The sequence below is a fragment of the Lissotriton helveticus genome, chromosome 6 (genome assembly GCF_964261635.1).
Source record: "Lissotriton helveticus chromosome 6, aLisHel1.1, whole genome shotgun sequence".
NCBI classification, from domain to species: domain Eukaryota; kingdom Metazoa; phylum Chordata; class Amphibia; order Caudata; family Salamandridae; genus Lissotriton; species Lissotriton helveticus.
The window spans coordinates 1,945,910,090-1,945,933,420 of NC_136067.1; the positions used below are offsets into that span (position 1 = coordinate 1,945,910,090).

The following is a 23,331-nucleotide window of genomic DNA, read 5'->3' on the forward strand; positions in this document are numbered from 1 at the left end:
CATTTGTAGTCAATGAAACCTCACTGTGGACTCTGTACAAGTTCTAGATACCTTCAGTAAAGGGGAATTTCCTCCGTAGTTCCAAAAGTGCAGCTTAATTTTTGACCGCCTCAATAATTCTGAGCGATACAAAAGGGGATGATGGACGGAGCGTTTGAACAAATCAAACACTCACCCGCAGTCAACTGATCTGGGTTTAATCCATCACCATTCTTTAGTTCACTCAGCCAAACCGGTCCCAGGATGCTTGTTTCCGGTCCAGGGAAGACATGGCTTGGCAGTTCGGGCTGTACTGTTCCCATGAGGCACAGGGTCAGACTGATTTGCATATAGCCATGTCTGAACTGGGGTGGCTGAGTGAACTAAAGAATGGTGATGGATTAAACCCAGATCAGTTGACTGGGGGTGAGTGTTTGATTTGTTCAAACGCTCCGTCCATCATCCCCTTTTGTATCGCTCAATAATTCTGAGGGCATAAGCGCCCAGCTCAACTTAAATGTTGCCTTTTTACAGAAGTTTATATGGAAAGAAAGAGGAAGCGCACATGCCCAAAGACTCACTGAAGAAGTATTGTATGGTGTACCACAGTAAGTTTAATTTGCAAAAATCTGTTTGGACCTCATGTACACTAAATGTGCATTGTCTATATACCATGTGCTATCAGTGCAGAAAGCAAGAGCAAAACGTTCCATAATAACCAGAAAAACACTTTTCTGTGGTTTTTAGTGGCGTGAAAATGTCTAACCACTGATAACAACTGTTTTTTAAGGTATTGAAATCACTTGAAAACACTGAAAAAACCCCACCAGAATTTACCAAAAATAGAAACTGAAAACAGGAAAGCCTATATATACACAAAGCCACTTGCCGACTGAATGAGTTGAGAAACACATATTTATTATAAAGAATAATGAAAATATGTTTCAGTTTATGAAATCACAACCGATATGCCAATACATTTTATACATTCTAAATATTCTGTAATTCAGCTCTCACTCTGATGATAGGCCAAGAAAAATGCACAAATGTTTAATGATTGCTCAATATACTATAACATTCAGCTTTCAACAACTCACTTGACAATTCTCAGCCAAAATTCTGATTTGGACATTTGGTCTCAATAGCATGAATCATATTATATAATTACAGTTCTTCACATGACAGATATACATATATATTCACAGAAGCTAAAAGTGAAGTGGCATATTTAGGTTAGGATCTAAGACCTAAACGTTGATTGTATTTAAACAACGAAACAGAGGACATTGTGCAGTGAGGCTTAGTTGGCGTGTTCTGCATGTGTTATGTACCGGGCTGGCATTTGGTCAAGCCCTGACCCCATCCCTCTGCAAACACCCAACACACATTCTAAGCTCTTTTCTCAAACCATTTTACCATGTGATGTAATATGTGATGTTATAAAGAGGCAGAGGACCTTTAACAACCATTACAGCCTAAGACAGAAGGATTCTAATACTGTTAGAACATTTCACCCACTGAGGACAGAATTGTCTAAATGAAAAATGTGAAAACAGGAAGCTTTAGAATGCTGGAGCAGAGGGGCTATCCAACCCATTATTTGGACTGACCCGCCTCATTGTCTACAATGGAGGTCCCAACAGTCCAATGTTCTAATACCCATTATTAAGCCAAGCCACTTTATTGTCTACAATGGAGGTCTCAACAATCTAATGTTCTAATATCCATTATTAGGTCTGACCTGCTTCATTGTCTACAATGGAGGTCTCAACAGTCCAATGTTCAAATATCCACTATAAGACCTGACCCGTATCATTGTCTACAATGGAGGTCTCAACTGTCCAATGATCTAATATTCATTATTAGCACTGAGTCGCTTCATTGTCGACAATGGAGGTCTCAACAGTCCAATTATCTAATATGCATTATTAGGCCTGAGACACCTTATGGTCTACAATGGAGGTCTCAACAGTCCAATGCTCTAAAAGACCTTTAACTTGAGACAGTTGTCGAGAAAATCAAATATACTATTAAATGCAGCCTTCAGTGCAACAACGGGTCCTGGAAACTGAGAGCCAATATAAGGTTGAATGTACAGTACAACATATTTAAATGTTAGAATAATCTTATCAGAAAATGTGAATGTTGATGGCTTTGTAAGTCAATAAAGTAGTAGAGGATGATTAATGTCTGCTGGATCCAGTTTATTCCTACATTTAATGTTTATATTATGTCCCTTCCTGTTCACCTTGAACGTTCTTCCCTTAATGGGTACAACATTGTCATAGTGTTATATCCCTTTTGATTGGCTATATTGATCATTAAATAGCCATTTCTTCAAAACAAATCCTCACCTGCAGATCACTCCAGCAATTGGGAATACGGTAATTAACAACTAGCATAACACTCTGCAGTGCACCACAGAGATGTCAAGCACACCACACAAATCCTGATAGTAGCCTAGTAAGCATTGTAGAAGAATTTAGTACGTGATGCTGAATATGAAAAACAGGGTTGTGACTTATTTTACTCCTGCCCGTACACCTCTTACATGCCTACAGTGTAGAGCATTAGCCGCATTTGCATGTTGCTTGGCATACAGAAGACACGGAGGCTTGCGAGCAATGTGGTTTATAGGTAGGGCAATCAGGATTGCTGTCCAGGTATAAGCAGGGATTGGCTGGAAAAAAAAAAGATCACACAGTTGTCAACAAGAGAAACGTGACAAGAACAATTCTTTCATTGATGATATGAGACAATGCACGTATTTGTGCAGCATAGGTAGAGGTGTAATGCAGATCACTGCCTTATAAGCGCCCCCTCCCCCACACACGTGGTCCCCATTTCAGCCCAAGGCTTATGAATATCTGTGAGATATGGCAGCTCTAGGTGTTCCTCACCATATTCTGCAGGACATGAGGGTGCCATTATTTTACATTATGTTACTGAGCACAAGCAGCTAACAAGTGGGGAAGCCTTGTTCATTTATAGAGGCAGGTCAAGGCTCAGGCAAAATGCAGCCTTTGTTCTCTTTTCTTATTCATTCTCTTGCTGCCTGATTTTTATTCATAATGATTTGATAGAATATTAGCATATTATTGGGATGATATCTATTCTTCATCATTACTGTTTAAATGTTTGTTAAGTTTGAATAACTATTTCAATTGTTTGTTAAATATGTTAAAAGTCTCATCCATTGCTCCTGTAGGATGTTCTAAAAATAAATGAGTATACTTATAAAAACACGAACACAAAACAGAGGGTTTACAAAAGCGTCAAAGTTCAACCTAGAGGAGGCTCTATACAAAAGTCAGTGGGGTCAATGGGTCATTTAGCCACTGGATGGCATTCCTTCAGCCCATCAGCCTGCCAGGCCATTTAAACTCTGTCGGAGGACCACCTACTGTCTTTAGTGACACCCTACATTTTCAGTAAATGTGTCTGCTTATATGATGGGAACACTTTCATCACGTTTGAATAGAGGCAGCCTATTTTTTGCAGACTCAAATTTTATTTTTCATTTTCAGAAACAAATATTAATATTGGGGTTTAATTCTGAAAATCAAACAAATCAAAGACCCCTAGTTGGCCATTGATTATTTTCCCTGCCCAGAACCGCCATGCTTTGTATGAAGAGCCTTGGCAGAAAAAACAGTGATGGTTACCGAGCCCAAATTGAGCAGGACAATTGTCACTGTGACCTGGTGGGCCAGGTTTGGATGTTTCATTATGTCATGCGGTTTCCTCACAGACGCCATTTGTTTTCTCATCTCTAAATTGGTTGGGCAAACCCTTATATCGGCCCCAAGTTGGGCAATCACATTTATTTTCTGGTGGGCTCCTACCATCTGTCAGTGTTTGAATTGCATCAAAACAAAAAGAGGAGTATCCCCTTAGAAGATAAAGAACAGACGTATCTGGAGGGCAGGTTTTTGGCAAGAAGGAGAATATTAATCCTTTTGTTTAAAACCCCTCACTCACCAACCTAGTGGTGACATGCTTCATCATCGGGGTCCACCCTGGCGTCCTAGCGACACCAGGGTGTGCTACGACACCTGTACTACAGTGGAGCGGGTTGTGACTGTGGGTGTGAAAAAAGATGTTAAAAATTGTCCTGGTTGTACTCAAAAATATAACTTTAATTGTAGAGCAACTGAACAATGTTAAAAAATAAGTGGGCGAGATCCTGGTAGGGGAGTTACGGCCAAAAGATCTCTATATGTGTATATGTTGAGTGGTCAACATGTTTCTACCTTTAGGGCGTTTGCCCGGTATTCGTCAGGACCAGAAAAACAGGTGGACAGGAGGTGTGTGCTCCCTAAAAAGCACACCCTTCCCTGATCCCCTGTGTACCTACTGGAAAAATGGCCAGTGGTATATACTGCTCATTAAAATATGCGAGCAGGTGAAGAAGTGAAAAAGAGACCTGTGGGGAGAGAAAAGGGGTAAACATAGTCAGGTTTAACATTTGCTTACTCTCCTGTAACGTCGTGCAGTGTCTCAGTGAATTGAAATAGAGTGCCAATGGGTATTACCCTCCAAATAAATCAATACCGTGGTGATGGGGTGAGATACTAGTCAACATCTATGCTGGTAAATAGTGCGTGCAAATTGCATGCGATGTGATCATAGTACTTGTGAATCATATCTATTAATGTGTCACGTGCCTGTATTGGGAGATGCATACCATCTGCCGCTGAGGATGGCACTGACTGTATTGTAAATATCCCGAGGTGCCTGTGATCCTGGCAGGAAAGTAAATATCTTGGCAGTTGCTCTCCCATGGTGGTAATATTCATGATGGAGTGATCTAAGGCATAGCGGTATCACGGTTGTGCTATATACATTCACAGCATAAGACTCATTCATAGCGTGAATAACGATTATTGGCAATACATAACAAACATACATGTAACACTGAGGAACAGACTGAGGCTGTATGGCATAAATGAGGGGTTACTCAATTGTGAGCTCTATGGGGCTTCAACGGGCAGGGCGTAGGTTCACTGCCGTGGGCGTAACATATTCTGTGAAATTAAAACAGTGTGCGCAGTGAAAACCAGGACGTTTCTCAAGGTGCCCTGTGAACGAAGGAAAGTACCCTTGTTGCTCCCGTTACTCGTTCGTGTACCTGGGAGCTGGCGGAGGCGTTCTACTTACAGTTACGTCGCGGGAGGGACAAGGTCTGACCTACTCCTAACGGCCTCTGCACGGCTAGTGGGTTCCGCCCGCAGCCTTCGTTGTAATGAGGAGTCGGCCGTTTCCGGGAAAGGGCGCGGCCGGGGCTGGCTATGGGGGCGGGGCTGTCAGTGCGCAATGGCGTACTGACGGTTGCTAGGCTGCTGCGTGTCAACACATTGCGGGTTAGGTTGAACCCCGCTGCTATTGGCGGTCTATGTAAACAAACGGCACGTTTGGTAGAGCAACGTGGGTGAACAATGTGGCGAGTTGGCCAATCTATCACTCACAAGGTGCTCTTTGCTGCATAGGATAGGGGTGCCAAGGAAATGATAGACTATATAAGTAGGTTAACATGCCACATCGCTGCAACTCGTAAATCAAAACCGAAGTGCTGATTAACTGATGTGGGATATGTAAAAAGGAGCGTGGAGGGCAGGAATGATATTACATTTGTCCTCGGATGTACAAGGACTGACTCAGGGTAGTGCTTGCTATGCTGCTGTGAGGTGTAAGGGATAGTTCAGCATGCAGGATGTAAGCACCGGACAAAAATAGGTTGGGCAGCGCCCCTGTTAGTGAACAGGATGGGAGCAGCGTTGGGAGTATGCTGTGCTGTAAGGAAGTGATCAGTGAGCCTGGTATTGGTTTTTTTGCATCTGATTGTGCTCCGATGTTCTGCTATTCGTTGTTTGACTTTCCTTGTAGTCATCCCTATGTAGGGCTTGTCGCAACTGCATAGGATCAGGTATATGACGAAGGTGCTGTTGCAATTGGTGTGTGACCTTTGCTGCCAAACTTTACCTTGTTCAAGGTTCAAAGTTTTTGTGTTGTTGGTAAGGTGGCAAACACTGCAGTCACCACACCTGGAGTGCCCTGTGACTGGGGGTAGACCCCACGCATTGGTGATGGTTTGGTTTGTTATTGTTATTTTTGGTCTGGTGTTGACCAAGGTGTCCTTTAAGCTGCGTGCCTTCTTGTAGGAAAAAAGTGGCTTGTCCCACTTGTGGTTTCCCGTGTGCAGTATGGACCAGTGTTTCCTGATGCTTCTGCTCACCTGGTTGGACACCGCATTGTATGTGGTGACACATGTGAGCGGTATCTCCTCCTCTGGTTTGGGTGTGTCCTCTAGCAGAGCTTGTCGCGGTTGATTTCTCGCCCGTTTTTGGCATCTCTTGGTGATGTTTTTAGGGTATCCCCGGTTTGCTAGTTTGTTCGTGAGGTCTTCTGCCTGGGTTTTGTAGTCTTTTAGTTCGCTACAGTTCCTCCTGAGTCTGAGATACTGGCCATAGGGTAAGTTCTCCCTCAGGGGGCGAGGATGGAAACTGTCAAATCTCAGCAGGTTGTTTTTGGCTGTGGGCTTAAAGTGGGTTTTGGTCTTGAGCCTATCATTGTCCCTTTCGATTTCGATGTCGAGAAAGACCATTTTGTCTTTGTCTATGCAGTGTGTAAATCGTAAATTAGGATCACAGGTGTTGAGCCAAGTGATGAATGCCATCAGAGTTTCTTGTGGTCCTTGCCAGATTGTGAAGACGTCATCTGTGTACCGTCTCCAAAATTTGATATGATTGCTGTAGGGGTTGTTGGTGGTTATGATGAATCTTTTTTCAAAATCATATACATAGAGACCCGCCACACTGGGGGCAAAAACACTGCCCATAGATGTCCCACCTATTTGGAGGTATAGTTTGCCATCGTGTTCGAAGAAGTTTCTTTTTAGAGCGAGAGTTGCACACTCTATGATGAATTCTTTTGGCGTTCTATAGTCCCATGTTGAATTTTCCAGAGTTTGCTTTAGTACTTCAATGGTGTCGTCTTGGGGTATGTTAGTATAGAGGCTCTCTATATCTAGACTCACGAGGATATAGTCTGGTTCCATCTTGATGTCTTCCAAGATTGTCAGTAGGCTTTTGGTGTCTTTTAGGTAGGTTGTAGTGTTTTGTACAATTGTTTTAAGGAAGTAGTCACAAAAACGTGACAGTGGTTCTAAAAGAGAGCCTATGCCTGACACGATTGGTCTTCCAGGGGGTGGAATCTTGCCTTTATGCATTTTAGGGACCACATAGAAATATGGGATCTTGCCATCTGTTTTGCAGAGGTAGTCCGCTTCTTGTTTGGAGATGTGGCCAGAGGCCTCTGCCGCTTCCACCATGTTGGTAATTTCAATCCGTAGATCTTCAGTGGGGTCGGTTGTCAGCCTTCTGTAGTTTGTGTTATCCCCCAGCAGACGTTGGCACTCGGTGTCGTAGTCAGTCTTATTCATTATTACCAGTCCCCCACCTTTGTCGGCTGGTTTTATTATGATGGAGTCATCGTTTTTCAGATCAGCTATGGCTTTGTTCTCCGCTTGGCTGTTGTTATGGTACTGTTTGGTGACCTCTAGGGCTTCAATGTCATTGAATACAGCCTGCTCAAAGGTGTTAATTTCCACCGGGATCGAGTGTGGCGGGGGCATGAAGGTAGATCGTAGTCTAAGACCTGTTTCATTCGTGGTTTCGTCAGAGTCAGTGGTGTTGGTTTTTTCAAAGTATGCTTTCAACTTGAGTTTCCGAAAGAAGGAGGCTAGTTCACAGTGTAATTTGAACTTGTCTAAGGCCGCTGTAGGCACAAAGCCTAGGCCCTTGTTAAGTACATTGGATTCTGTGGTTGTCAATGTACGTGATGACAGGTTGGTAACTAGCTCCTCGCTGTGCTGGGGCCTGCTTTGGTTGTTCCCGATTTGCTCCTGGTGACGCTGCCCGTTGTATCTTCCTCCTCCCAGTGGACGTTGTTCCCTCGTCTGTTGCGTCCCCTTCCGCGCCTGCCTCTGTTCTGAAAAGGAGGACGGAACTGGTTTTGTTGGAAGGGGAATTGTTGGAAGGGTGGTTGCCATCCATACATTGGGAACTGCGGAGGGGGTTGGTAAGGGTGCATCAATGGTTGTTGGAATTGGTGTTGAGGCGGGTGGCTATATTGTGGCCATTGGAAATTCCCTCTGTAGGCCCCTTGTTGTCTTTGTCTAGGGGTCCCGCTGTTGGAGCCACCGCTGCTATTTGAACTGTTCGAGGTATTGCTCGATGCGTCTGAATCCTGGTCCGGGACTCCGGTGGTTTTGAAATCAGGGTCTGAGTACGGGTAAACCTTCACAAATGAGAATTTCTTCAGATCTTTTTGAAACTTCTGTACCTTTTGTTGTGTGAGATTTTCTCTGTATTCAGTTATTTCCTTGTTTAAATCATCTAGCTATTTTTTGTACCCGGTGATGCTAGCTTTGATTTGAGACTCTGTGACTTGAATCTCCACTTGGATCTTTTCTGACAGACGTATGGCTGTTCTGAGAATTAGTATTATCCAATCGTGCGTACAATGCCAGGCAATGAGTGCCCAATCTTTCCTGAATTCGGGGTCGTCTAGGAAGATACGAGGAGCATTTGTAACCAAGAGGCCCTTGGGAGCTATCTTATTGGTAACATATTCCTTTAGTATTGTCCCATGTAAGATTGTCCTGATACGGTTACGTTTCATTTCCGTTAGTTTTTCCCATTCGCAGGTTTGGGAAATAGTGTTACTGATGTTGGCATCCGCAAAGACATTGAGGTCATTCATGATGGAGTCTATCTCATCTGTAGAGTATGTGAGTCCTGTATATTCAGCCATGTTAGCTGTGGGTGTGTTCCTCAGAAATTACAGCTAAAAAACAGCGAGAAAAAGCTGTAGTAAAAAACTCTCACAGCTGTGCGCTGCCAGGAATGCTACAATCAAAAGAGAGAGTAAGGGAGTTTGTTCACTCAAATGTGAACCTGAGATCACTCCTATTCCCCTGGGAGGAATTATATCAAAACAAAAAGAGGAGTATCCCCTTAGAAGATAAAGAACAGACGTATCTGGAGGGCAGACCTCAATGTCTTTGCGGATGCCAACATCAGTAACACTATTTCCCAAACCTGCGAATGGGAAAAACTAACGGAAATGAAACGTAACCGTATCAGGACAATCTTACATGGGACAATACTAAAGGAATATGTTACCAATAAGATAGCTCCCAAGGGCCTCTTGGTTACAAATGCTCCTCGTATCTTCCTAGACGACCCCGAATTCAGGAAAGATTGGGCACTCATTGCCTGGCATTGTACGCACGATTGGATAATACTAATTCTCAAAACAGCCATACGTCTGTCAGAAAAGATCCAAGTGGAGATTCAAGTCACAGAGTCTCAAATCAAAGCTAGCATCACCGGGTACAAAAAAAAGCTAGATGATTTAAACAAGGAAATAACTGAATACAGAGAAAATCTCACACAACAAAAGGTACAGAAGTTTCAAAAAGATCTGAAAAAATTCTCATTTGTGAAGGTTTACCCGTACTCAGACCCTGATTTCAAAACCACCGGAGTCCCGGACCAGGATTCAGACGCATCGAGCAATACCTCGAACAGTTCAAATAGCAGCGGTGGCTCCAACAGCGGGACCCCTAGACAAAGACAACAAGGGGCCTACAGAGGGAATTTCCAATGGCCACAATATAGCCACCCGCCTCAACACCAATTCCAACAACCATTGATGCACCCTTACCAACCCCCTCCGCAGTTCCCAATGTATGGATGGCAACCACCCTTCCAACAATTCCCCTTCCAACAATACCAGTTCCGTCCTCCTTTTCAGAACAGAGGCAGGCGCGGAAGGGGACGCAACAGACGAGGGAACAACGTCCACTGGGAGGAGGAAGATACAACGGGCAGCGTCACCAGGAGCAAATCGGGAACAACCAAAGCAGGCCCCAGCACAGCGAGGAGCTAGTTACCAACCTGTCATCACGTACATTGACAACCACAGAATCCAATGTACTTAACAAGGGCCTAGGCTTTGTGCCTACAGCGGCCTTAGACAAGTTCAAATTACACTGTGAACTAGCCTCCTTCTTTCGGAAACTCAAGTTGAAAGCATACTTTGAAAAAACCAACACCACTGACTCTGACGAAACCACGAATGAAACAGGTCTTAGACTACGATCTACCTTCATGCCCCCGCCACACTCGATCCCGGTGGAAATTAACACCTTTGAGCAGGCTGTATTCAATGACATTGAAGCCCTAGAGGTCACCAAACAGTACCATAACAACAGCCAAGCGGAGAACAAAGCCATAGCTGATCTGAAAAACGATGACTCCATCATAATAAAACCAGCCGACAAAGGTGGGGGAATGGTAATAATGAATAAGACTGACTACGACACCGAGTGCCAACGTCTGCTGGGGGATAACACAAACTACAGAAGGCTGACAACCGACCCCACTGAAGATCTACGGATTGAAATTACCAACATGGTGGAAGCGGCAGAGGCCTCTGGCCACATCTCCAAACAAGAAGCGGACTACCTCTGCAAAACAGATGGCAAGATCCCATATTTCTATGTGGTCCCTAAAATGCATAAAGGCAAGATTCCACCCCCTGGAAGACCAATCGTGTCAGGCATAGGCTCTCTTTTAGAACCACTGTCACGTTTTTGTGACTACTTCCTTAAAACAATTGTACAAAACACTACAACCTACCTAAAAGACACCAAAAGCCTACTGACAATCTTGGAAGACATCAAGATGGAACCAGACTATATCCTCGTGAGTCTAGATATAGAGAGCCTCTATACTAACATACCCCAAGACGACACCATTGAAGTACTAAAGCAAACTCTGGAAAATTCAACATGGGACTATAGAACGCCAAAAGAATTCATCATAGAGTGTGCAACTCTCGCTCTAAAAAGAAACTTCTTCGAACACGATGGCAAACTATACCTCCAAATAGGTGGGACATCTATGGGCAGTGTTTTTGCCCCCAGTGTGGCGGGTCTCTATGTATATGATTTTGAAAAAAGATTCATCATAACCACCAACAACCCCTACAGCAATCATATCAAATTTTGGAGACGGTACATAGATGACGTCTTCACAATCTGGCAAGGACCACAAGAAACTCTGATGGCATTCATCACTTGGCTCAACGCCTGTGATCCTAATTTACGATTTACACACTGCATAGACAAAGACAAAATGGTCTTTCTCGACATCGAAATCGAAAGGGACAATGATAGGCTCAAGACCAAAACCCACTTTAAGCCCACAGCCAAAAACAACCTGCTGAGATTTGACAGTTTCCATCCTCGCCCCCTGAGGGAGAACTTACCCTATGGCCAGTATCTCAGACTCAGGAGGAACTGTAGCGAACTAAAAGACTACAAAACCCAGGCAGAAGACCTCACGAACAAACTAGCAAACCGGGGATACCCTAAAAACATCACCAAGAGATGCCAAAAACGGGCGAGAAATCAACCGCGACAAGCTCTGCTAGAGGACACACCCAAACCAGAGGAGGAGATACCGCTCACATGTGTCACCACATACAATGCGGTGTCCAACCAGGTGAGCAGAAGCATCAGGAAACACTGGTCCATACTGCACACGGGAAACCACAAGTGGGACAAGCCACTTTTTTCCTACAAGAAGGCACGCAGCTTAAAAGACACCTTGGTCAACACCAGACCAAAAATAACAATAACAAACCAAACCATAACCAATGCGTGGGGTCTACCCCCAGTCACAGGGCACTCCAGGTGTGGTGACTGCAGTGTTTGCCACCTTACCAACAACACAAAAACTTTGAACCTTGAACAAGGTAAAGTTTGGCAGCAAAGGTCACACACCAATTGCAACAGCACCTTCGTCATATACCTGATCCTATGCAGTTGCGACAAGCCCTACATAGGGATGACTACAAGAAAAGTCAAACAACGAATAGCAGAACATCGGAGCACAATCAGATGCAAAAAAAACAATACCAGGCTCACTGATCACTTCCTTACAGCACAGCATACTCCCAACGATATGAGATGGACTGTGATCGAGCAAATCCAGCCAGGTCCAAATGCACAGGCGCGCCTGTTTGAAAAGGAATAGCGATGGATCTATCGACTTTCCTCTCATAAGATCGGGCTCAACGACAATATTCCATGGAACTCAGTATTGAAATGAGATGCCAGCACCTGTGCTTGTTCAAACGATCACCTTCACGCAAAATGTGCATGTGCCATCCTGGCCAACATGCCATAGCACCCCTGTGTATATGACCCCTCTGGTCATACTGCCACTTAAACCGTATGGAGGAATGCTTTTTCGTGCGTGTTCCCTGAATGTCAGAGCACCTCCCTCTTATGTAACGTTTAGCGCCTTGTGAGCGAGTATTATGAGAACTGGCCCCGCTGCTCCCATCCTGTTCACTAACAGGGGCGCTGCCCAACCTATTTTTGTCCGGTGCTTACATCCTGCATGCTGAACTATCCCTAACACCTCGCAGCAGCATAGCAAGCACTACCCTGAGTCAGTCCTTGTACATCCGAGGACAAATGTAATATCATTCCTGCCCTCCACGCTCCTTTTTACATATCCCACATCAGTTAATCAGCACTTCGGTTTTGATTTACGAGTTGCAGCGATGTGGCATGTTAACCTACTTATATAGTCTATCATTTCCTTGGCACCCCTATCCTATGCAGCAAAGAGCACCCTGTGAGTGATAGATTGGCCAACTCGCCACATTGTTCACCCACGTTGCTCTACCAAACGTGCCGTTTGTTTATATAGACCGCCAATAGCAGCGGGGTTCAACCTAACCCGCAATGTGTTGACACGCAGCAGCCTAGCAACCGTCAGTACGCCATTGCGCACTGACAGCCCCGCCCCCATAGCCAGCCCCGGCCGCGCCCTTTCCCGGAAACGGCCGACTCCTCATTACAACGAAGGCTGCGGGCGGAACCCACTAGCCGTGCAGAGGCCGTTAGGAGTAGGTCAGACCTTGTCCCTCCCGCGACGTAACTGTAAGTAGAACGCCTCCGCCAGCTCCCAGGTACACGAACGAGTACCGGGAGCAACGAGGGTACTTTCCTTCGTTCACAGGGCACCTTGAGAAACGTCCTGGTTTTCACTGCGCACGCTGTTTTAATTTCACAGAATATGTTACGCCCACGGCAGTGAACCTATGCCCTGCCCGTTGAAGCCCCATAGAGCTGACAATTGAGTAAGCCCTCATTTATGCCATACAGCCTCAGTCTGTTCCTCAGTGTTACATGTATGTTTGTTATGTATGTCCAATAATCGTTATTCACGCTATGAATGAGTCTTATGCTGTGAATGTATATAGCACAACCGTGATACCGCTATGCCTTAGATCACTCCATCATGAATATTACCACCATGGGAGAGCAACTGCCAAGATATTTACTTTCCTGCCAGGATCACAGGCACCTCGGGATATTTACAATACAGTCAGTGCCATCCTCAGCGGCAGATGGTATGCATCTCCCAATACAGGCACGTGACACATTAATAGATATGATTCAAAAGTACTATGATCACATCGCATGCAATTTGCACGCACTATTTACCAGCATAGATGTTGACTAGTATCTCACCCCATCACCACGGTATTGATTTATTTGGAGGGTAATACCCATTGGCACTCTATTTCAATTCACTGAGACACTGCACGACGTTACAGGAGAGTAAGCAAATGTTAAACCTGACTATGTTTACCCCTTTTACTCTCCCCACAGGTCTCTTTTTCACTTCTTCACCTGCTCGCATATTTTAATGAGCAGTATATACCACTGGCCATTTTTCCAGTAGGTACACAGGGGATCAGGGAAGGGTGTGCTTTTTAGGGAGCACACACCTCCTGTCCACCTGTTTTTCTGGTCCTGACGAATACGGGCAAACGCCCTAAAGGTAGAAACATGTTGACCACTCAACATATACACATATAGAGATCTTTTGGCCGTAACTCCCCTACCAGGATCTCGCCCACTTATTTTTTAACATTGTTCAGTTGCTCTACAATTAAAGTTATATTTTTGAGTACAACCAGGACAATTTTTAACATCTTTTTTCACACCCACAGTCACAACCCGCTCCACTGTAGTACAGGTGTCGTAGCACACCCTGGTGTCGCTAGGACGCCAGGGTGGACCCCGATGATGAAGCATGTCACCACTAGGTTGGTGAGTGAGGGGTTTTAAACAAAAGGATTAATATTCTCCTTCTTGCCAAAAACCTGCCCTCCAGATACGTCTGTTCTTTATCTTCTAAGGGGATACTCCTCTTTTTGTTTTGATATAATTCCTCCCAGGGGAATAGGAGTGATCTCAGGTTCACATTTGAGTGAACAAACTCCCTTACTCTCTCTTTTGATTGTAGCAGTGTTTGAATTGCCACATCACTCACTATTTGGGCAGCAGTTTAATTTCTGTGCCAAAAGCTCATTCAAAGCGAGAGGGCTTTTAAACAAGACCGGGCTCCAAACGAGTCCGACAATGGGATGATGCGGGGTTAATTTAATCTAAAACTAAATATAATGAAAGAGGAGACCAGAAAAGGAGGTAGGAGGCTGGCTCAGAGACATGTGGCTGTTGCCAGAGTAAAACCCAAGATTAAGAGCTCAAATACATATGTAGATTTATTTTCGAGTATTGATGGTTATTGATTGATGGATTGAATGATTTTAATTGGGAGGAATAAAAGGAAGAAAGAAAGGAAGGAATGGAGAGATGGAGGAAGGGAGGGCGTGAAGCAAGGAGGGAAGGAGGGAGGGTTGAATAGTTTTCTTTCCACATGGTATGTGCTACAATCTGACCTTGAATTCAAATGCAAAAGAAACAATTGATGGACGGAATGCTGGACAATGTACACATTCACCCCCAGTCACAAACATCTGGGTTTAATCCATCAATCTTTTGTTCACCACACCACCCCAGTTTCTACCCAGCCTTATGCAAATCAGCCTTGACCCTGTTCCTTATGAGAACAGTCCAGCCCGAACCGCCAAGCCAAGCCCTGATTAGGGGTGATGCCCCCAAACCGGTCCCAGGATGCTTGTTTCCGGTACAGGGAGGACCTGGATTGGCAGTTTGGGCTGGACTGTCCCCATGAGGAACAGGGTTAAGGCTGATTTGCAAATGGCTGGGTCTAAACTGGGGTGGCATTGTGAGCAAAAGAACAATGGTATTAACCCAGATCTATTGAATGGGGGTGAATGTTTGATTTACTTTGCATTCTGTCCATCATCTGTTTATTTTTTGCTTTCACTCCCTAACTGCGCTGGGTATGCCCATACGTGGGTCCCTGGCTCACTGTGTCACTGGATTCAAGGTAGTTTGGCTGATATTGGGTGATGCCTGAAACCGGTCCCAGGATGCTTGTTTCCACTCCAGGGAGGACCTGGATTGGCATTTTGGGCTGGACTGTCCCCATGAGGCAAAGGGTCAAGGCTGATTTGCAAATGGCTGGGTCTAAACTGGGGTGGCATGGTGAGCAAAAAGAACAATAGACTTAACCTAGATCTATTGACTGGGGGTGAATGTTTGATTTGCTCTGCATTCCGTCCATCATCTTTCTGCCTTTTGGTTTCTCGCCCTAAGTGCGCTGTGGATGCCCAGACATGGGTCTCGGGCTCACTGTGTCACTGGATTCATGCTAGCCTGACCCATGAGGGGTGATGATCCGAAACTGGTCCCAGGTTGCTTGTTTCGGGTCCAGGGAGGAACTGGCTTCGCAGTTCAGGCTGGACTGTTCCCATGAGGCACAGGGTCAAGGCTCATTTGCAAATGAATGGGTCTAAACAGGGGTGGCATTGTGAGCAAAAGAACAATGGTATTAACCCATCTATTGAATGCAGGTGAATGTTTGATTTACTCTGCATTCTGTCCATCATCTGTGTGTCTTTTGCTTTCTCGCCCTAAGTGTGCTGAGTATGCCCAGACGTGGGTCCTGGGCTCACTGTGTCACTGGATTCAAGGTAGGTTGGCTGATATTGGGTGATAAAAAGCTTATCGTGTCCCGTAAGAACAACTCTTGAGACCCTTTACTGTACTGCCCTCATAACTCACAATGCCGACTATGCAGAAACATATACATATAGGTGATATTGGGTGATGCCTGAAAGTGGTCCCAGGATGCTTGTTTTCAGTCCAGGGAGAACCTTGTTTGGCGGTTCGGGCTGGACTGTTCCCATGAGACACAGGGTCAAGACTGATTTGCATATGGTTGGGATGGCATTGTGAACAAAAGAATGATGGACTTAACCCAGATCTATTGACTGGGGGTGAAAGTTTGATTTGCTCTGCACTCCGTCCATCATCTGTGTGTCTTTTGCTTGATATCAAATGAACATAGATGTGCAATGATAACACAAAACATGTTGTCCAAGGGCCTTAATTAGAGTTGAGCAGATATAGGACATCTACCGGTAAGTGGGGGATCTGCATGTATTAAGAGTGCATTGACGTCAGTGGCTTTAAAAGGTGGTGGGCAGGGCTTCTGCCACATTTTGGTGGAAGTTCTTAATCTGCTAAAGTTTGAATGAAGACCCAAGTTAGACAATACAATACCCGAATGGCCTCATAGCATAATTCCTCACTGGCCTGAAAAAGGATTGAGGAAAACAGATTAGGAGCTGAGGGAATCGAAGAGTGCACAGCTGCTAGTGCCTATCTCTGGGGTACGGAATGCTAGCCTCATGGGAGTTACTCTACACATAGATTTGTTACCGGAAATGAGAGAGTGGTTTTAACACATAGGCACTGTGAATAATTCCTTACCGATGAAGTACCCAAGATAGACCAAAGCAGTGGTAAATCCCCAATGTGGGTGTTGTAGCTCCGCTCTCTTTATTTTCTAATCCAAATTATTTTGCTTGCAAGTTCTAACAAAATAAGATGTACACACACATACAGTACTAGAGCTCTCCCATTCGATCCCAGTCATTCTGAAGTACTTGAATGTTTAATCCTTACACTGCACTACTAGTTGCTGAGCTGCTGACCTCACCTACCTTATATCTGCATGGGTACATTACTATTCCTGCAGAGATACAACTTCACCCGATTAACATATATAATTCATGGGGTTCCCTAAAACAACTGTGCTCCAAGGAGTCAACAATGAGCAAGTTAAAAACTGGAACCACCACATCAGGATCTAATGCAAGAGCACCACTCCCAAGGAATGTCTGGCCCCTCCCTACCATCATCCAAGGAATGGAATGTGATTCAGGTTATTTCGTTCCTGACAGCTGGTGAACTAACTTAGGGTACAACCTGGGGCCTTTTACATCCCCATCCAACATATCCTTTAAAAGCTGGCTGGGTTCAGAAGGAATATTAGGATTACACTCATGTTTGTTTCTCTGGACCTTTCACATACTGACAACTGTGCTCGTCACTCTAGTTTTCCTCTTTCAAGCATTAATTCCAGGTATGAATACCCATTCATCAGGGTATGTACTTCTCGTGCCATTATCCAAAGGGAGTTATCTTGCTTCTGCAACCTGAGTACCATTACGCCAATCTAAAGACCTGAACCAATTTACAGGTATGGCTTTCTAGGTGCATGCAAGGAGTCCTACCCTTCTGCTGCATTCTCGGTATGGTTCCAGAATATTGCAAATAAACTATTGTCCTAAATCTCATTTACAATTGCATTTACATTGTAGTTAATAACTGCCAATATACAGCCAATGAGATGATATTCATGTAAGTGACATTTAGGACAAATATTTCCACCAGATTGTATTTTTACTAATGATATTGTGACAAACAAGTGCAGTTTTCTTACCTTTTAAGGGTGCAGTGATTCAATTGTTTGAGATCCATGCAACACTTTCATGTTACTTCTTTAAACATCTGGTAGTTATATTTCAACCAAAATAATCCTGAAATAATTTTGTAAATTTCTTTTTCCAATGCACAGATGTACCCAAGTCTGTTTTTTCAAGAGAGCTGGTGCAAATGAAATTTCTAGCCTTTTATTGCCAGAAGACAATGCCTGGTGATTTCCAGGCACAGGATGACACAAATGGTTTGTAAGTATCCACAAAAGCAAAGTTATGCAGGAGTAAATACACTTTCATGGCCTTGCATCTCAGGAACTGACAATCCCCACCTGCAGGAGATGTACTCGTATTGAAATCTCTGTTGTATATGGCATCTCTGCACAAAATCTAACAAAAACGGTTTAAAGAAGAGTTCCACATGGTTTTGCGGATTCTTTCTGATATGCCTCTTAAATGTAACAGACTAAGGGCTTTAAGAACATTTGAGGGAACAATTCACCTTCCCAGAACAAAAGGTTTAGCAAACTGTCTCAAAAGTTGAAGTGATAAATCCTAAAGTGTTATTAGAATTGCTTAGGAATCATCACCAATGGTGAAGTCGATCTACCCTTTACAGATGTTGCTGCATAGAAAAAGGTTTGGAGATGATACATGGATTCCAAAATCCCTACATGCCTTATAATTCCTATCTGTCTGACAAATGCCTTTAGGGAGAGGTATTCCTGACTCAGTCATGGATTTGTATCTCTTGAATATTCCACTAAAACTCGATCACATTTTCATGTTTTGTTTTTCACCAAAACATTTTGCTTCCCCTGCTGGAAGAACTTGCCCTGGGAAGCCTGTGTAGCATGGCACAATAAGCAGTCAGGATAACCTTAGAGGCAATGTGTAAAGTATTTATGCAGCACTCAGCAGTAATGACGTGAAAACACAACACAAGAAAAATCCAACACCAATTTAGAAAAATGGAGTACAATTTAATGAATTATTTTACAACAAATGACAGAATTTCAATCAGTAGTATTGGACTCAATAATGTTCTCAATTTTAACTAAAAGCAAGTGCATTAACCCCTTGCGTGCGTCAGACTTTGAAGTTGCGAGACATTTCTAGAGGTTTCTCTTCGAAGTTCTTGTAATTTCCTGACTCCTCTTCCCTGGCTCCAAGCTGTCTGCAGAGACAATGTGAAGGTGACAAGCCCGTTGTGTGAAGACAGAGCACAGCCTATTGATTTGCATGTGGGGCTGTGGCCAGCTTAGCTTACCCCATCTTACCAGCAGATGGCCCAATCAGGAATACAAAATCCATCTATTGTGTAACTGTCTGGGAGAAATGCACAAAGTCTAACTGCCAATTACACTCCGTTAAATGACCTAAGTCAGGCTTGTACTATGGGAAGTCAAGTTCAAGTTCAAGTTTTTATTTATTATGTTTTGGCTCTCAATGAGGGCCACATAAAAAGAAAAATAGACATTACATAATACAATAATAACAAATAATATAAATATATGAACTTACATAAACAATAATACAGGACAAATCACAAGAGTTATCAATTTTTAAAGTGAGCCACGGCATCATTACAGCAACCTAATAAATATTTAAGAACCCTTTAAAAAATTTAAAAATCCTACAACAAAACAATTCATTCGGAGGGCAGTAAATTGCATGTATAAACAGTTTAGCATTTAAGATTCCCAATTGTAAACAAATAGGCTTAATCCATTTAAGTCGCAGAGAACGTAAGGCAGAGCAAACGAACAAGACGTGGTTACGATCTTGAACAGTGACATCACAAAAATTACATATCGGGGAGCTTCCGTGCCATTTTGCTAGGAGTGAATTAAGTGGGAGTAGATCATGTCGTAGGAGATACCATAACCTACGCACTCCATGGGGAACGTTCCACGTCAAATATTGTTGGGTCAGTTTGGGGGAGTATGTCTCCAACAAAGGTTCCCTATTATATAATTTGGGTTGGACAAGAGTATCCAACCTATAACATAGCTCCCACGAGGCTCTTTTTAGTGAAATTTTAAGCTCAGAAGGAGAAAGTGAGAATAGGGTATCCTCATCTACCTCCAACAGTGCTACAGCTTTCCTAAAGTTTTTTAGTAAAGAGGAAAAATCATTAAGATTACCCAGTAATTCCTTTTTAACAAGCTCTCTTAGTGTACCTGGTTTTCCTCTAGCCAAGCATGCTACCCATCTTACTAATGCCACCAATGCCTGTGTCCAACAGCTGCGGAGTCCAAGTTCTAATCTGCATGAAGATGTAGAACATGCATTGCTTAGGGACATAATTTTCCGTAGCACCCGTCCTTCCATTTTTTGAAGGAACCCCCAATATTTCATTTCCACTAATTCTATTCCGTACAGGAGAGTAGCTGGCACTTTTGCTTTAAAGACTTCCAAAAAAGGAGAGAAATGTCTCTTCCCCGTAGCATTATATAACGAACATAACCCCCTTCCATGGGCCAAAGCTTTACGAGAGTTATGTTCGATATGAGGTGTCTCACTGAGATTAGATGATATTATTTTACCCAAGAACGGATATGTTTTAACCACGTCTAGCCTTTGCCCCCCTGTAGACCACCTATAATTGCTTGATCTACATTTTCTTTTACCAAAAATGCACATGATTTTACTTTTTGACGAATTAATTTTCATATGGTGCGCTACAGCAAATTCATGCAATGCAAGCAGGCGATTAGATAGACCCTTCGGGGTCAAATCCAAAATAAGAATATCGTCTGCGTACATTAGGATAGATATAGCTGATCCTCCAATTTTCGGAGCAGCACCCTCGCAAGATGAAATAAAAATTGGGAGGTCAGCTATATACAAAGAGAACAATATAGGTGCTAACATGCATCCTTGTTTGAGACCGTTCTGAGAGGGAATAGATGTTGTAATACCCTCTTCACCACCTTGTAGTACCTTACACCATGTATTCATGTGCAAAGAACGGACCAACGCAAGTAAGTATCCTGGCATACCCAATGTCGCCAGTTTTCTCCACAGCGTTGGGCGGTCCACTCTGTCAAACGCCGCGGAGAAATCAATAAATGCGGCATATAAGCCACCATCACGGATACGTACATACTTGTCACTGATCACCTGTAGCATCGTCAAATTATCAAGCGTTCCGTGATATTCACGAAAACCAGTTTGTTCCATTGGTAAAATCTTATTAGTTTCTGCCCATTCCATAATTAACATTAATACGCATTTGGCGAAAATTTTCCCTATGGCATCTAATAACGCTATTAGGCGATAATTAGATGGCAGCTCCCGATCCCCCTTTTTAAATATAGGAATTAATATACTGCCCCTCCAGGAGTCAGGGACAGTTCTAGTTAAAAAGCAGGCCTGAAATAAGGGGAGAAGAATCCGGCTCCAAGTACAAATATCCTGCTTAATAATTGTCATAGGGAGTTCGTCTGGACCCATGGCTCCAGTAGAGCGCATACTCTTTATTGCCGACACAATTATTTTTTCTGTAGGTAAATTGCATTTTTGTAAATCATTTGATTCCATCATACCAGTATCCTCCAATACTTCATTTGGGGCATATAATGCGGTTACAAATACTGTCCATACTTTTTCGCTTATGGATATAGGACGGGGAGTTATTATAGTACCACAACCTTTTCTTATTATAGACCAGAATTCTCTGGTTCGATTAAAGGTTATTGCCTCCCTCAGGCTAATCCAAAGAAGATCCTCTTTTTCTTTTTTCAGTTTCAGTCTCAATCTAACTCTTCTGCGTTTTAATAACGCTAGTAGGGACTCATTTTCTACCGTTCTATTAAGATACTGGCTCCTGATAAGTGCATTTATCTCCCTATTCAGAGAAAATAGTGGACTAGGTGAGAAGTGGGGTTTTTTTGGACCTCCCTTTTTCTTGGCGAATCCAATGACTTTTTTAATAAAAGTTTCAAATTGCAGGAATTCTGTTCCCTCCCACTGATCAAGTTCTAGTAGGGTTTGAGCCAAAAGGCTTTGTACTTCCTTCATGGAAGAGGAACCCCAAAAACATCTACCTGATCTTCGATCGATAGTAAGATCTCTATGCTTTAGGGACCAAGCATTAGTTTCAGAAGGGGTTAATAGAAGAGTCAGATTTATTATTTTGTGATCACTCAGTATAGAATGAGTGACCTCCATATCCTCAATCAAGTGGAATGACTCAAAATCCGTAATGGCATAGTCCAAAATAGACTCTCCCCTATACGAACCATGTGTAAAATGGGCAGGACTATCAGAGGGCATTCTGCCATTAATGATAAGTCCTTCTAGAAGGCTTAGTTCCTCCAACAGGATCTTACCTCTTTTACTAGTTTTTATATTAGGAGGCCAGGACATTTGGGGTATATTATATACTTCTTCCTTCAGTTTATTTCTAAACTTAACTAGAGTAGAGTTGGATATTTTACTGTTTAGATCTCCAACCATTAGTATAAAGGGGGGAAATTCAGCATTCATTAGATTCGCTACATAGGAAAACATTCGCTTCATGATACAATTAAAACATTCCTCAGGGGGAATGTATGCGTTTAAAATAACAAACGAAGACCGCGTTCCAACTTTGCCCAGGTTAGTGATAGTTACAGATTGAAAAAGATTGCTAGAATCTGAATAATGCGTGTAATGCCATTGAAAAGAGGTAGATAACAAACAAGCGATTCCTCCTTTCGCATGGCCTTTTTTTGAAGATTTTGCAGGGGCCTCTAGGACATAAAACTCATTCCCTATATAGGGTAGCTTTTTACACCACGTCTCCTGCAAACATATTACATCAACATTTAATTTAGATAGAAAGTCAAATTTCTCAGGGGAATTGAACATACTATGGGAAGTCATAAACAACCCTTTGACAAGCTGGCATAGATATCTGAACTTTGCATTAGATGTTTTGGAGGCTCATCAGATCTGGTCAAGTGACCTCCCTGTGTCCCCTGTTTCAAAACTGTTGTTCAAGCAGGCAAAACGAGGGAACAGGATGCTCAAGCTCTGAGGAGTCTGGCACATGGAGCCAGGGCTATAACATTGTATGAACCAAGGATCCTGTCGATCTAACTTTCACTGCCTTACAGTAAGAATATGAAAAAACAGCTGATGATCCTTCGATTTGGACTAATTCCTTTAAAAGTCTATTGGTTTGGCTGGAGGAATCTCGATGAGCCTGACAGACAATGTTGTCTATTCGCAAATGGAGCGGGTGGATCACTGATTCACATTATCTATATCTGCAAAAAGCTACTTTATTGGGAAGTTCTGGTTGCGGCCAATTTTTGTGTGCCTTAAACATCAGGACTTGCTAAGGCACCGTTCAAGCCTGTCTGAGATGCGACTCATCGCAGCTTACAGTTCAATTTCTGAAATTCATGAAACTGTACTATCATCTTCCGTCATTGTGGTGAATACCGTATATTCGGACAGGCTGCTAAGACCAAAGACTGAAAAATGTTGTAATTATACAAGCATTATGAGCAGGCTCTGCACACGAGATAAGCAGCATGTCAGGTATTGGGG

The 23,331-nt window shown here is 43.3% G+C and overlaps 1 protein-coding gene across 1 annotated transcript in view; it reads right to left on the reverse strand.

Annotated features, from left to right (window-relative positions):
- Positions 1-1,685: 1,685 nt before the first annotated feature.
- The window catches only part of LOC144763913 (cysteine-rich secretory protein 2-like), a 387,595-nt gene continuing 365,949 nt past the window's right edge, over positions 1,686-23,331 (reverse strand). Inside the window, exon 8 of the mRNA XM_078649947.1 lies at positions 1,686-2,659. Coding sequence (XP_078506073.1) covers positions 2,550-2,659 — 110 coding nt within the window. The 3' untranslated portion in view covers positions 1,686-2,549. The remainder of the gene's footprint in view (positions 2,660-23,331) is intronic.